This window comes from Amblyraja radiata, chromosome 2, assembly GCF_010909765.2.
Source record: "Amblyraja radiata isolate CabotCenter1 chromosome 2, sAmbRad1.1.pri, whole genome shotgun sequence".
Classification (NCBI taxonomy): Eukaryota; Metazoa; Chordata; class Chondrichthyes; order Rajiformes; family Rajidae; genus Amblyraja; species Amblyraja radiata.
The window spans coordinates 95,814,108-95,829,573 of NC_045957.1; the positions used below are offsets into that span (position 1 = coordinate 95,814,108).

The 15,466-nt window shown below is 41.4% G+C and overlaps 1 protein-coding gene across 1 annotated transcript in view; it reads right to left on the minus strand.

Annotated features, from left to right (window-relative positions):
• Nucleotides 1-15,466, minus strand: part of hacl1 (2-hydroxyacyl-CoA lyase 1) — a 119,241-nt gene that overhangs the window by 29,852 nt on the left and 73,923 nt on the right. Inside the window, exons 13-14 of the mRNA XM_033050702.1 lie at nt 10,297-10,451; nt 8,875-9,033 (exon numbers count right to left, since the gene is read on the minus strand). Of these exons, the coding sequence (XP_032906593.1) occupies nt 8,875-9,033; nt 10,297-10,451 (314 nt within the window). The remainder of the gene's footprint in view (nt 1-8,874; nt 9,034-10,296; nt 10,452-15,466) is intronic.

The window sequence follows — 15,466 nt, forward strand, 5'->3', positions numbered from 1 at the left end:
TTTGTGTCTATCTTTGATTTGGAGAAAGTGGAGAAGTTGTTAAGGGCGAGGACCAGCAGAGAGTGTTTGTAGAGGCAAATTGGCAGGTTCTGTGGTCGAGGAAGAAACGGAGGGCTTAAAGGCCTTCGTGGTGGGGAGTGGAGGTGTAGAGTGACTGAACGCCCATAGTAAAGATGAGGGAGTGCGGGCGCAGAAAGTGGTAGTCATTAAAGAGATGAAGGGCATGTGAAATATCTTGGACATAGGTCAGGAGAGATTGGACCAGGGGGACAGGATGGATTCGATGTACGTGGAAACAATTTCAGAGGGACAGGAGCAGGCAGAAACAATGGGTCTGCAGGGCAGTTGTGGTTATGGATTTTGGGGGAGAAGGTAAAACTGGACCATGCGGCGCTGGGAAATGATGTTGGAGGCTGTGGAGGGCAGACAATCAGAAGTGATAAATCAGAAATGGTTTGGATCATGGTCCAAGGATAAGTACGGGAGCTGGCGCCTGGCCTCAGTGTGGTAGAGGTCAGCACAGCCAGACTACCACGGCACCTTCCTTGTCGGTGCGTTTGAGGAGTATTAGTTATACTCATATGGTGGCCTCGCAGCGACAGCGATGCCTCGCGGGTCGACCCACGGTCGATGAGATCGTGGAGGACCACCGTGAGGGGAGAGGGTAAGAACAATGGAGGACCCGGCGTGGGAGGACTGCCGTGAGGGAGGTGGGGTGAGAACAATGGACAATGGGGGGGGGAACAATGGACAATGGGGACCCGGCAAGGCGGAACTGTTCGTGGGGGGGATCAAAAGGAGGAGCCAGCGTGCTTTGTAACTTTGGCTGCTATTTGTATATATTGTGTATGCAAGCAAAGAATCTCACTGTGCCTAGTCACATGTGACAATAAAGTCTTCTTATTCCGATTGTACCTGGTTTCTCTCTGCAACTTCAAGAGGGAGAATTCTGAACAGAAGACTCAGTGCTTCAGCAACTCTTTATTACATGGGCCTTTCCTGAATTGCTCGGGAAGTCTGCAGACAATAGCCATGCAGTCTGCCCCAGACCCCCAAAATCCATAACCACAACTGCCCTGCAGACCCATTGTTTCAAGCGAGGTCATCATCTTAAAGCTACACTCCGCCTTTAATAGATGATACAAAATTTACTGCATGGAGGATGGAAAGTTGGCCCTACGCCTTACTATCTTGCTGACTTTAAATGCAATTTAAGTATGATTTATGTATTTGCATGCTGTCTGAGTATGTGCCTGGAATGCTGCTGCAAGCATGATTTTCATGGTTCCTGTACCTCACCATACTTCTGCATATGTCAATGAAGCTGATTTGACGACTATACTTCTTTGAAATGTGCCATGGGATCTTCAATTTACATGAAATGACCAATGTTCTGCATTTTGTTCCGCTACGAATACATATTGTAAATAAACTTCCTGAAAATTGAGATTGCCTTGGATAACTGCACAAAATGCAGATATATTTTGCAATTGTTTGATAGATTTCCAAACATTCATTCATTTTGTTCTTTCTCTGGAGCGGAAAGACTACAAAAAGTAGTAAACACTGCCCTGTCCATCATCGGCTTCAAATTCCTGGGCGTGCATTTCTGAAAATCTCTCCTGGTCCGAGAACACTGATGCAATTATTAAGAAAGCGACTCTACTTCCCGAGTAGATTACGGAGAGTCGGTATGTCAAGGAGGACTCTCTCTAACTTCTACAGGTATACAGTAGAGAGCATGCTGACTGGTTGCATCGTGGCTTGGTTCTGCAACTTGAGCGCCCTGGAGCGGAAAAGACTACAAAAAGTAGTAAACACTGCCCAGTCTATCATCGGCTCTGACCTCCCTACCATCGAGGGGATCTATCGCAGTCGCTGCCTCAAAAAGGCTGGCAGCATCATCAAGGACCCACACCATCCTGGCCACACACTCACCTCCCTGCTACCTTCAGGTAGAAGGTACAGGAGCCTGAAGACTGCAACTACCAGGTTCAGGAACAGCTACTTCCCCACAGCCATCAGGCTATTAAACTCGGCTCTGACAAAACTCTGAACATTAATAGACCATTATCTGGTTATTTGTACTTTATCAGTTTATTTATTCATGTGTGTATATATTTATATAATGGTATATGGACACACTGATCTGTTCTGTAGTCATGCCTACTATGTTCTGTTGTGCTGAAGCAAAGCAAGAATTTAATTGTCCTATCAGGGACACATGACAATAAACTCTTGAATCTTGAAGCAAGAAGCCCCTCAACAGTGCAGTAAGGTATAACTTTAGAAAGCAATTAACCTTTGTAACTCCAAATGTCACTAATGCTTGCCTGAGGGCCTCTTTATTGACAATATGCCAGATAAAGACTTTCTGAAGATGGATTGTATATATTACATATATTCAGTAACAGAAATAAAATTGCCTTGGAAACACTGTTTGACTTAATTACTAATGTTTTCAAAGTTCATTCCAAACCACATTGTGATCTATAAATGTTGAAAAATTCCCTGGTATCATAACCCGGAATGGTACTTTGGGTACTATGGGTTGGTTTCCCACTATGAATGGAAGAATAACCAATGTATTTTGAATACTGGTGATGCAGTAAATGAGATGGTCGGTCACAACATGAAGCTCTGCCTCCACCGATGCTTCCTGGCTTGCTGAGTTCCTCCAGCAGATTGCTTTTGTATGCAGCTAATGCATCACAGCTGCTTAATAGGTTTTACATACACTAGATTTAAAATTATCAACGAGAAAATAATCAACTAATTCACTATTTTTTCTCCAAGAAGCTTCATAAACTTACTGTGAATTAGTATTTTACATAACGCGTTACCATTCCCTTCAATTCCTGCTGCATCAAGAAGCAGCTCATTTCATATGGATTTGCAAAGGAATCAGGGGACACGGGTGGAGGCAAGAAGCAGAATTTGATTTGCTTCAGCACCCTATGTCAAGGAGAAGAAGCAACAAGATGTGCAACAAAGTTTCAGCAATCTGACTCCTGGAATACAGGTTCACTAGGCATGTAGTGAACCTGTAGCGATATACTAGGTTCACTAGGCCTGTATTCACTACAATTTTGAAAAAAACGAGAGGAGATCTCAATGAAATATATAAACCTCTATCAGGGGTTGATGGATGGGATATAAGGACGATGTTTCCTGTGGCTAAAATTTGGGGGTCTGGAAACAGGGCCAGTGGCAGGATTCTAAGTCAGGCATTTAGAACTGAGACGTTTCTTCATTTAACAGTAGCAAGCCTGTAGAATACTTCCATCAATATCGAGTGGTGGAGCCCACATCACAAAAGAAAGGTAAATAAAAGGAGATATATAGAAACAAAACATATCAAGGCACTTAGAGAGAGCAGGAAATTTGTGTTGAGTAGAGGATCGAACATGTTTGTACTGAATAGCTGATAAAAGTCAAAAGGCCGAATAACCTTTTTGTTTCCGTTTCCAAGAAAGTTTGAAATAACTAGATACCTAGTGTTTCTGCTCAAAAAATGCTGGAGAGAATAGTCAATGTGGACAAGAAGATACTGTAGACACAAAAAGCTGGAGTAACTCAGCGGGACAGGCAGCATCTCTGGAGAGAAGGGGTGGGTGACATTTCGGGTCGAGACCCTTCTTCAAACTGGTGAGGACAGAAGAGTTCCTTCTTCAGACTGGTGAGGACAGACAGAAACAAGAGTCATAGACAGTGATGTGAAGAGATAAAGAACAATGAATGATAGATATGCAAAAAAGTAATGATGATAAAGGAAACAGGCCATTGTTAGCTGTTTGTTGGGTGAAAATTAGAAGCTAGTGCGACTCGGGTGGGGGAGGGATAGAGAGAGAGGGAATGCCCGGGAGAAATCAAGTATGTGTAGGAAAGAACTGCAGATGCATTTAAATCGAAGGTAGACTTCCTCAGTCTGAAGAAGCGTCTCGACCCGAAACGTCACCCATTCCTTCTCTTCAGAGATGCTGCCTGTGGAAAAGGCTGAGTTACTCCAGCATTTTGTATCTACCTGAGAGAAATCAATATTCATACCGCTGGACTGTAAATTGCACAAGCAAAATATGAGATGCTGTTCCTCCAATTTGCATTTAGCCTCACTCTGACAATGGAGGAGACCGAGGACAGAAAGATCTGTGTAGATGGACCTTAAGGCCAGAGACGATCCAGATGGAGGGGTGATAGTTGGATGGGCCGTTGGGAGAGATGAAAAGTGGCCGGTCCTCAGACTCAGGAGCAGCGTAGAGAGAAGATTGAAGTCTTCAGAGTAAAAAGCAGATGAAAAGGATTGAAAGTTGGACAATCCTCTAATTGAAGTTGAAGTAAATAGGCAATAGACAATAGGTGCAGGAGTAGGCCATTCGGCCCTTCGAGCCAGCACCGCCATTCGATGTGATCATGGCTGATCATCCCCAATCAGTACCCCGTTCCTGCCTTCTCCCCATATCCCCTGACTCCACTATCTTTAAGATCTATACCTGATATTACATGACCTGCCATATGACAACTAAAATACGCATTACAATAAAACTCTTACCATGTAGGCCGGTGACCTCATTCAAATGAATGCAACCACGCCAAGCCTTTTAGTACAGAGTGGATGCATACAAAAAGCAAAGCCTACAGCTCTCAACAACGATTAACTGTCATGGATCAAAATATAGCCTCCAGATGAGAAATACGATGGCATCTGATCTCCAGCATATTCTGCACTTCAGTTGTCTTTCTTACAAATAGAAATCTGTCCTATATTGATAGTTGTGCAAGATGAATTCAGCTTGCAACAACATCTCTGTCTGCACTATATTATTTGCACATATGCAGGTATTAATATTCAGGAAGATCACAGTTGGCCATTTACCTCAACATCACTTTTCAGCACTAACGCCATAATCCTCGATTCCCCTAATGTTGATAAGTACGGGATATACTTCAATCAAGAAACCGCGAAACATTAAAACGGTCTCTAACAAAGTACTTTCTAGAGACAAGCAGTCATACAGCATGGAAACAGACCAATCACCCATAAGTTACACCAGGAGAGACAATCAGTATGTAAGAAAGGGAATCTTACGGTGGTCATGGGAGGTTTCAATATGCAGGTAGAGTGAGAAATTCAGGTTGGTACTGGACCCCATGAAAGGGAATTTGTAGAGTGCCTCCGAGATGGTTTCTTACAGCAGTTTGTAGTGGGGCCTACCAGGGAAAAGGCAATTCTGGATTTAGTGTTGTGCAATGAACCGGATTTGATAAGGATACTCAAGGTAAAGGAACCACTAGGAGGTAGCAACCACAATATGATAAGATTTAACCTGCAATTTGAGAGGGAGAAGGTGAAATCGGATGTGTTGGTATTACAGCTACGCTAAGGGGACGACAGAATTAAATGGATGTTCCTTTAGGAAGGAGATGAGGAGGAATTTCTTTAGTCAGAGGTTGGTGAATCTCGGGAATTCTTTGCCACAGAGGCCAAGTCAATGGGTATTTTTAAGGCAGAGATAGATGGATTCTTGATTAGTACAGATGTCAGCGGTTATGGGGAGAAGGCAGGAGAATGGGGCAGAGATGGATCAGCCATGAATAGGAGGCAGAGATAGATCAGCCATGATTGAATGGCAGAGTAGACTTGATGGGCCGAATGGCCTAATTCTGCTCCTATCACTTATAATGTCACAATTACCAGTGGCCACCTATCTTATTTAATTCAATCTAACAACACTTCTCCCATAGCCTTCTATGCCCAGGCAATTCAATCACTCATCCAGGCACTTAAATGCTAGCAGTGATTCTGCTTCCACCACTTTCTCCAGCAATGTTGTCCAGGTACTCACCACTCTCTCAGATTGCTTCTAAATCTCTTCTCTCTTTTCTCTAGATTTATGTTGTTCAGTTTTATCTTATTCTGATATGGGAAACGTTTCTGGTGGTCTACTTTTCTACATTTATATCTGTCAATTTTGTTCCCTCTTAACCTCCTCCCCTCCAGGAAAGACAGACTTAGTTTTTCATAATAGATTAAACAGTCCATCCCAGACAACAACTTGATGAATTTCCTCTGTACCCTCTGTCACCATCACATATCTGGAACCTCTACCCCTTGGTGACCAGAACTCCATGCAGTACTCCAGCCGAGTTCTGATAAGGTTTTCTAAATATGAAGCTTAATCTCCTTGCTCTCGTAAACTATGCCCTCACTGATGAAGCCCAGCATCACATATGACTTCTTAACCATGTTACCGATCTGTGCTGCCACCGTCATGGGTCTTTGGCATTGTTACACTTAGGTCCTTCTGTTCCTTAAAACTACCCAAAACCCAACCATTAGTGGTGCATACCTCAGCTCATTCAATATATCACCTCACATTTAACGGGATTAAACTCCATCAGCCATGTCTGAATACATTTCACCTACATATTGACATCATCCTGTTGCCTAAGGCTATCCACCAAGTGTTAAGACACCATGAACATCTCTGCCAATCTTCACGTCAGCTGCAAAGTTAAGGGCCTGTCCCACTTGTGCGTCATTTGCGCGTCATGCAGATGGCGCGCAAAGATTTTGTACATCCCAAAATCCTGGGGCGCCGCGCGCGACCGCGCATCACCGCCTACGTCGCCACGCACCATGTAAATCACGCCCAAGTGGGACAGGCCCTTGACTGATCATGTCTCCTTTATCCACACACCAATTGTTCCAGTAAATTACAAATAGTAGGAGTCCCACATCGATTCCTGTAGTCTAGTCACAGACACCCAATCATAAAAACAACCTTCTACTATCAACTTCTGTCTCCTGTTACAAATCCAGTTAATCAATGTGTTCTGGATCCCATGGGGGATAACATTTTAGATTAATCGCCCATGAGGGTTCATCAGGCTACCATCAGGCTATTAAACATTACAATCTCCAGGCAAGTTCTCAACTATGTAGACTTGGAAGCATTGTTTTTGTCTTTACAGAACACTATGATTACCTATCTATTCAGCTGCTGCAAGTAAGAATTTTATTGTTCTGTTTTGGGACATATGACAATAAAACACTCTTGACTTGAATCTTGGCAAAGATCTGAATGAAGTCCATGTAACCACATCTGCCACACTGTCCTCATCACTTTTTTGCATCTTCAATGATACATTCAAATTGGTCAGATGGGATCTGCCCTTGACAAACTATGCTGGCCATCTCAGATTAGTCCCTGTCTTTCCAAATGCTCATTAATCCTCACCTCAGAATTATTTTCCCATATCTTCCCACGACTGATGTCAAGATGACAGATATGTAATTTCCAGGCTTTTCTCTGCCACCCTCTTGAAAACGGTGCCCGCATTAGCCATCCTTCAGGCATCTGGTACCTCACCAGTGGGCATCAGAGATTTAAAAGGCCCCCATTGTCCAACTTTATGTCAGTTAAGGCATCGAGTACCCCACTTTCTTTATTTTGAAATTAAACTTCACCTTCACTGAATCCTCAGTCTGTTTCCTTTGTGAATATCAATGAAAAAATATTGATTTCGAACCTCACCTAATGCCTTTTCGTCTCACACACTGAATGCGTCTGTTGGCCCTAACGATCCCTGCTCTTTCCCAGGCTATTCATTGACCCTTAACATACCCATTTATCCCAACCTTGTCCCATCCTTGATATCATTCAACACCAAGGGTTCCCTCATCATCCTTGGTTTTCATCCTCATGGGAATGTGATGGTTCCAAACGTTTGCTATTTCTCCTCGGGATGCTTCCTGCTGTTAAATGTAAAGTTACATGTAAATAGGCACTCGCACTCTACCTTCACCAGGTTGTCTTATTTTCATGAAAACGGCTTTCCATCAACTAAAGACCTTTATTTTTGGTCCATTTCTATTCCCATCTTCTTCCATAACTACATGGACAAATACAGCATTATGCTCATTATCTCCAAAATGCACCACCAACAGCTAACCCCTCTGTTTGACCAACAACATGACCAAGACAAAGTCCACTGATGCTCCTTCCCTCCAATATCACTTAGTTGATTATGAAAAACTTTGAGGGGGGCACTATTAAATGTTTTTCTTTATTAGTTGATTCACATTTCTACTGATCACATGTACATGTGCAAACTATATAGAGAGTAGACATTCAATTGAACCTCCAGCCCAAATAATTGCAAAGCAATTTTCACACAACCTGATCTTCTCAATGTCCGTGGAAGAGGCACAGAGAGTCACGGATAGACTCCCATGTCAAGGCAGCTTTTGCCACATTGGCCTTCATCAGTCAGAGCATTGAGTATAGAAGGTGGGAGGTCGTGTTACAGTTGTATAAGATATTGGTGGGGCCACATTTAGAGTATTGTGTTCAGTTTTGGTCACCATGTTATAGGAAAGATGTTGTCAAGCTGGAAAGGGTGAATAGATGATTTACAAGAATGTTCCCAGGGCTCGTGGGCCTGAGCTGTAGGGAGATGTTGAGCAACCTAAGACTTTATTCCTTGAAGAAGAATAAAGAACCAAAAGACATTTTTCGATGAGGGGGAAAGATTTAATAGAACCCCGAGGGGTAACGTTTTTCACAAAGGGGGGTGAAAATAAGGAACAAGCTGCTGAGGACATAGTTGAGGCAGTTACTATCATACCATTTAAGAGATATGTAGGCAGGCACATGGATAGGATAGAGTTAGAATTTTATGGGCCAAGCGCAGGCAGGTAGGACTAGAGTAGATAAGGTTTGTTCGTCGGCGTAGGGAAGTTGGGCTGAAGGGCCTGTTTTTACACTGTAGGACTCCATGGAAACAATCACTTTCTCAGTTTCAGCACTGATATGTACATGACATTACAAAGGTTCTTTCTTCCATACACTGGGATTTCATCAATCACATCACCTGCACATGGTCTCCACTTCCATCCCAGAAAATCCAAACGCACTGTCTCCTTCAATACAGATAACACGCTGATGCGGGGTCTGATCGTTGGCAATCAATGCTGCAGCGATGGCAAAACCCAGTCCTACCCCCATGGTGCCGAAGGTGCCAGCATCCAATCTAAAAGTAAAAACATCAGATGGAATTTGTTACAGTTTTTAGTGGCGACACAAATTAAATGTGTTGAAAAACATCAACATCGCAAAGATATTGCCCAGCAGTAGTGGAATCTAAACAAGTATTGAAACCAGTATCTCAAATTATTTTTCCTTTTCAATCAGATTATTGCTTCCTTGTATCATTACGACATTCACCTGCCTTGGTTCCACATTAGTTTACCTTCATACCCAGCATAAATTGTTGACTTCAAATTTCTCATTGCTTTGAGTTAGCCCCTAGCACTTTCTGTGGTTCTCCTACCACCCTTTGAGAGTTTATTTTTATGATTTGTTCACATATTTCCCACAATCCCATTGCTTTTCTCCCTTGATCGGTTTCTAAGATGCTGAGTGCAGTTTTACTTTTTTTCAACTGTTGTGCATCATCTCCAAATCATCTTTGCCAAATGAAATGGCATCTAATTCCCCGGCCTGCATGCCTTCTGTATCTTGTATGACACTGCAATATTCCTCAATATTTTCCACTCTCCACACCTCCAGATCTGCTTCATTGGTGAGAGGCAACTGTATTTTAAATTGTGCTGTGTTTCTCGTTCATGGGGTCGTGGAGGTTAAATCACTAAATCAGTAGTTCGAGTTCTAGACCAGTGATCCAGAAACACGTTCAAAAGATGTCAGTTGCATGCCCAGTTGATGCGGTTGACTCTTACCAGTCTCCTCAGTTCAAAGGTAATTCAGGATGGATAATAAATGCAGGCCTTTTCAGCAAAATCCACATCCAGTGAACATATAATTTAAAAAATCCTAAAATATCCTATGCTCTAATGTTACATAGAAACATATAAATTAGGTGCAGGAGTAGGCCATTCAGCCCTTCGAACCTGCACCGCCATTCAATATGATCATGGCTGATCATCCAACTCAATATCCTGTACCTGCCTTCTCTCCATACCCCCTGATCCCTTTAGCCACAAGGGCCACATCTAACTCCCTCTTAAATATAGCCAATGAACTGGCCTCAACTACCTTCTGCGGCAGAGAATTCCACAGATACTCCATTACATTTTTTTTGTGCATATTATACGCCACCACTGAAAGATAGACAAACAATTTACCCTGATACAGCCAGTTGCATTCTTCTAAAGTAACATGAACCATTGAGACAAAATACAGGTTTTTGAGGAGATGCAAAAGTCAGTGATTAAAAATTCTACAAACTTCTGAAGTCTTCCATTAGTTGCAATCTTGAAATTATTATGATTACCTATGTCTCGGCAAATAGTTATGTAGCATGGTCCGGCCAATGTCCATGGTGTTGGCACCCTCACTGACGATAATACAATCTTTTGGCAGCAGTGGTTGAATGGTGTGGAAAACTGTGTAGTAGTTCATGGGCAGAGATTTATGTGCTGCCATTGCCTAGAAAATAATAAAAATAGATTTATTAAGTAAGAAATACATCTGGTGTGAGATTTGAAAAAAAATGCCAAATAAAGCTCTTCGTCAAAGCATTAAAAAAAAGTTTGGTACACAAAGAGAAGGGGAGTGATAGATTTCAAGAAAGCATAGATAAATTGGCAAAAAGAGCAGATGAAAGTTAAATGCCATATAGAACTGATACAGAATAAAGAAATAACATGTCATAAACCGTACAATATGAAATCGGGTTTAGGCATATAGGTGAACAAATTTATGAAGATGAAAGAATAGGCAGGAAGAAGTTTAAAAGGGGATGCGATTCCAGGGTATCCTGAATGCCTAAGAAACCATGATTTTGACCACAACTATTGTGTCCATTTCTAGAGAATGCAATTTAGAAACTGTGTTTTGGAGAGGAAGCAGGAAGGATTGTTTAGAATAATCCCAGGGATGAATTACGTGTTCAGAATTTAGAAGCTGTAACTTTACATTTTACCACAGAGGTTACTTGATTAAAATGAAGGTGGAGATCTGGCAGAGCAAAGGGAATTTCACTGAACTGGCAAAATAATGTGGCAAATAAGGGGTAGTTAAAATCAGATTAAACGTTGTTGTCTGTGAAATGTTCTATGGTCTGGCCCACCTGAACATGTTTTTATTTCAGATTTTCAACTTTTGTAGTTTTGCAATTTTCAATTATTCATTCCCATCTGGCACAAAAATGTATAGGGAAGAAGGCTTCATTGTAGTTTATAAATAAAATGAGGGATAGTATCGGAACCATTAAGCAGGTAATGAAAATTGCCAGAAAAAGTAGCAGGTCTGAATTTTGGGAGCAGTTTATAATTCATCAAAAGGGCATCGCTAGGGAGGAGATTTGGGTACATGAGTAAGCTTGCACAAAACATAAAAACTGACTTAGGGCTTCTCTGAATATGTGAAGGTCAGTGATGACATGGTCTGCAGTCAGAGAATGGTGGAATTTATGATTGAGAACAAACAAGTGGCAAAACAATTAAACACTTTGGTTCTGTCAAATATGTAAGGAACAATGAATCTTGTGGGAGGATCTAGGGAAATCAGTATTCGGAAAGTGCTGCAGAAGTTAATGGAGTAAAAGCTGTTTACATGTTCTGTTGTGCTGCAGCAAGTAAGAATTTAATTGTTCTATCTGGGACATGTGACAATAAAACACTCTTGACTGACCAATTCCCAAGCCTTGATAATCTACATCACAGAGCATGAAATGACATGGCCCTGGAAATAGTAGATGCATTGATGGTCATCCTAAAAACTATTTTAATCCTGACGTGATTCCTATTGATTGTAGGCGAGGAGTGTAATGCTGCTATTTTTTTAAAAAGGAGCTAGAAAAAGTATGGTAAATTGCACATAGGTAGATCTATCGGGAAGATACTAGAATATATTGTAAAGGATGTCCATATTGCACTATTGGAAAGCTTTAATGTATTTGGACAATACATAAAGGCATAAAGTCTATGAAAGGAAAATCTTGCTCAACAAATCTACATGTGTTTATTTGACAATACCACAATATAAAAGATAAAGGAATGCCAGTGGGTGTAGTGTATTCTGATTTAAAAAAAGTCTTTTAATTAGGGCCCAGAGAAGAGATTGATGTGAAATATTTAAGAACATACAATAGATAATAGGTGCAGGAGTAGGCCATTCGGCCCTTCGAGCCAGCACCGCCATTCAATATGATCATGGCTCATCTCTGTTCTAAATGGCTTACCCCTTATTCTTAAACTGTGACCCCTGGTTCTGGACTCCTCCAACATCGGGAACATACCTCTAGCGTGTCCTAACCCTTAAATAATCTTATATGTTTCAATAAGATATCCTCTCATCCTCAACATACGAATGAGGATAATCTGAGTATGGACTGAGAATTGGTTGACAGAAAGGAAACTGGTGTTTTTCCAGGTGTCAGACAATGATAGTGGGGTGACAAAGGAGTAGGTTTTAGAACTCCTGTCATTCACAATAAATAACCCCAAATGTAGGTTGGTGTTATAATCTAAGGAGAGGTGATGAGAGTGTGGGAAGAATAAAAAAAAAATGGAACTAATGTACAGTATATGTAAATACATGGTTGATGGACCGTGCCTTTGCTGTGTCGGCACCCAAATTATGGAACGATCTGCCTCTCCACATTAAACAGGCCTCTTCTCTGTCTGTTTTTAAATCACTTCTTAAAACCCATCTCTTCTCCGTGGCCTTTGATACCCAGTAAGATGTCAACTTTATTTACTTGATTTAATTTCTTATTTTGATTGCTTTTATTGCGTGGCTATTATTTTTACTCATGTTTTATGTCTTTTAATTTATTGTTGTATTTCATATGTAATTTTTGCGCCTTATGTGAGCTGTTATGTTATGTTCTGTTAATTTGTCTGTTTATGATGTCTTGTTTATTCTTCTGTACAGCACTTTGGTCAACATTGGTTGTTTTAAAGTGCTTAACAAATAAAGTTGGATTGGATTGGATGGCCAGGACAGATTTTGTGGGCTGAAGAGCCTGCTTCTGGGCTTTATTTCTCTAAAACAATGTTTTTCCATGTTTGGATTAGGACAATTGACAATAGGTGCAGGAGTAGGCCATTCGGCCCTACGAGCCAGCACCACCATTCACTTTGATTGTGGCTGATCATCCACATTCAATACCCAGTTCCTGACTTTGCTATCCCCTGACTCTGCTATCTGTAAAAGCTCTATCTAACTCTGGCGTGTCAAATCCCTTAATAATCTTATATGTTCCGATAAGATTGTCTCTCAACCTAAATTCCAGAGTATAAAAGCCCAGCCGCTCCATTGCTATGAGAATGCAGGGTGACTTGGACAGGTTGGGGGAGTGGGCAGATGAAGTTTAATGCGGATAAATGTGAGGTTATCCACTTTGGTAGCAAAAACAGGAAGGCAGATTACTATCTAAATGGCGTCGTTGGGAAAAGGGGAAGTACAACGGGATCTGGGGGTCCTTGTACATCAGTCTATGAAAGTAAGCAGGCAGGCACAGCAGGCAGTGAAGAAAGCGAATGGCATGTTGGACTTTATAACAAGAGGAATCGAATATAGGAGCAAAGAGGTCCTTCTGCAGTTGTACAGAGCCCTAGTGAGACCACACCTGGAGTATTGTGTGCAGTTTTGGTCCCCTAATTTGAGGAAGGACATTCTTGCTATTGAGGGAGTGCAGCGTAGGTTTACAAGGTTAATTCCCGGGATGGAGGGACTGTCATTTGCTGAGAGAATGGAGCAACTGGGCTTGTACACTCTGGAGTTTAGAAGGGTGAGAGGGGATCTCATTGAAACATATAAGATTGTTAAGGGTTTGGACACGCTAGGCAGGAAACATGTTCCCGATGTTGGGGGAGTCCAGAACCAGGGACCACAGTTAAGGTGCAAGGCATTTAGAATGGAGACGAGGAAACACTTTTTCTCACAGAGAGTGGTGAGTCTGTGGAATTCTCTGCCTCAGAGGGCGGTGGAGGCAGGTTCTCTGGATGCTTTCAAGAGAGAGCTAGATAGGACTCTTAAAAATAGCGGTCAAGGGATATGGGGAGATGGCAGGAAAGGGGTGCTGATTGGGGATTATCAGCCATGATCACATTGAATGGCGGTGCTGGCTCGAAGGGCCGAATGGCCTGCTCCTACACCTATTGTCTATTGTCTATTCTATCGATATATGACAGTCCCGCCATCTCGGGAATTTACCTTGTTGTCCTACATTGTACTCTCTCAATAGCAAGAATGTCCTTCCTCAAATTTGGAGACCAAAACTGCACACAATATTCCATTTGTGGTCTCACTATGGTCCTGTACAACTGTAGGAGGACCGCTGTAGTCACAGGGCCTGATCCGTACACTGTCAACTCTGTTAGGTCATGTCAGTAATGTCCTGATATCACTTTAGATTGGGCAATACAACTTACTTTGTTGGTGGGTCCTCACATTCCAAAACAAAATGTAAAAAACACATTCAAAACTCCCTGACACATAGTTTGATTTTTACGAGTGCTGCATCTCAACAGGGTACTGATTTTAGATGAACACAGTTGGTATTAATTACCCATTTAAGGTGAAATGGGCAAAATTAAAAGGAGATGAGCAGGGCAAGTTTATTTTCTTCCCACATAGAGAATAGTGGATGTCTGGAATGTGCTGTCAAAGGTGGTGGTGGAGGCAGATATGAAGGCGGTATTTAATAGGTTTCAATAGGCACATGGATATGCAAAGAATGAAGGGATATACAGCAAACGCAGGCAAGGAGATTGGTTTAACGTGGCATCATATATGGCAGACATTGTGGGTCTGTTCCTGTGCTGTACTGTACTATGTTCTATAATCAGTGCACATTATGTGATCTTGCAATCTATATCATGCTTGCCACTGTTAACCATGTAAATATTTCTGAGAGATGATAAATAACTTTATATATTCACAATGCCTTATTTTGGCTTTGGTAATTAGGAGTACAAATAATTTTGTTTTATTTTAAACAGTAACCACATGGGACATTACACAGTTCACAGATTAATGACTGCTCCAACTGTCCACCAGTGGAAATCAAAAGCTATCACAAAGCAGCTCCCATCTGGATTACTGAATTATATAGAACAATGCGGCAGGCTGATTAAATGAAAGGAGGTCATTACTTCAGACTTAATCCTATATCATTACTTATTTCTGAACTGTTATGACTGAGATGGAAAACCTACAATTTTTTTCAGATTAAATGTAATTTTAACATTCTCTGGTTGGTTTATAAGAATTTTAACATGGAATTATTTGTTGAAATGAAGTGACTAGTCCAAATATCATTTAAAAAAAAAATGTTTTAATTTAATTTCTTTATGCAAACTGCCAATGTTCCTCTTAGTATATACACACAAAAATCACAAACGTCCTTGCCTGAAACAAATAAGCTAAATTTCCAATAGCTTTTAAATTCTGCCTTCAACAAATTAAAAAGTTGTCAATCAAACACACTATTT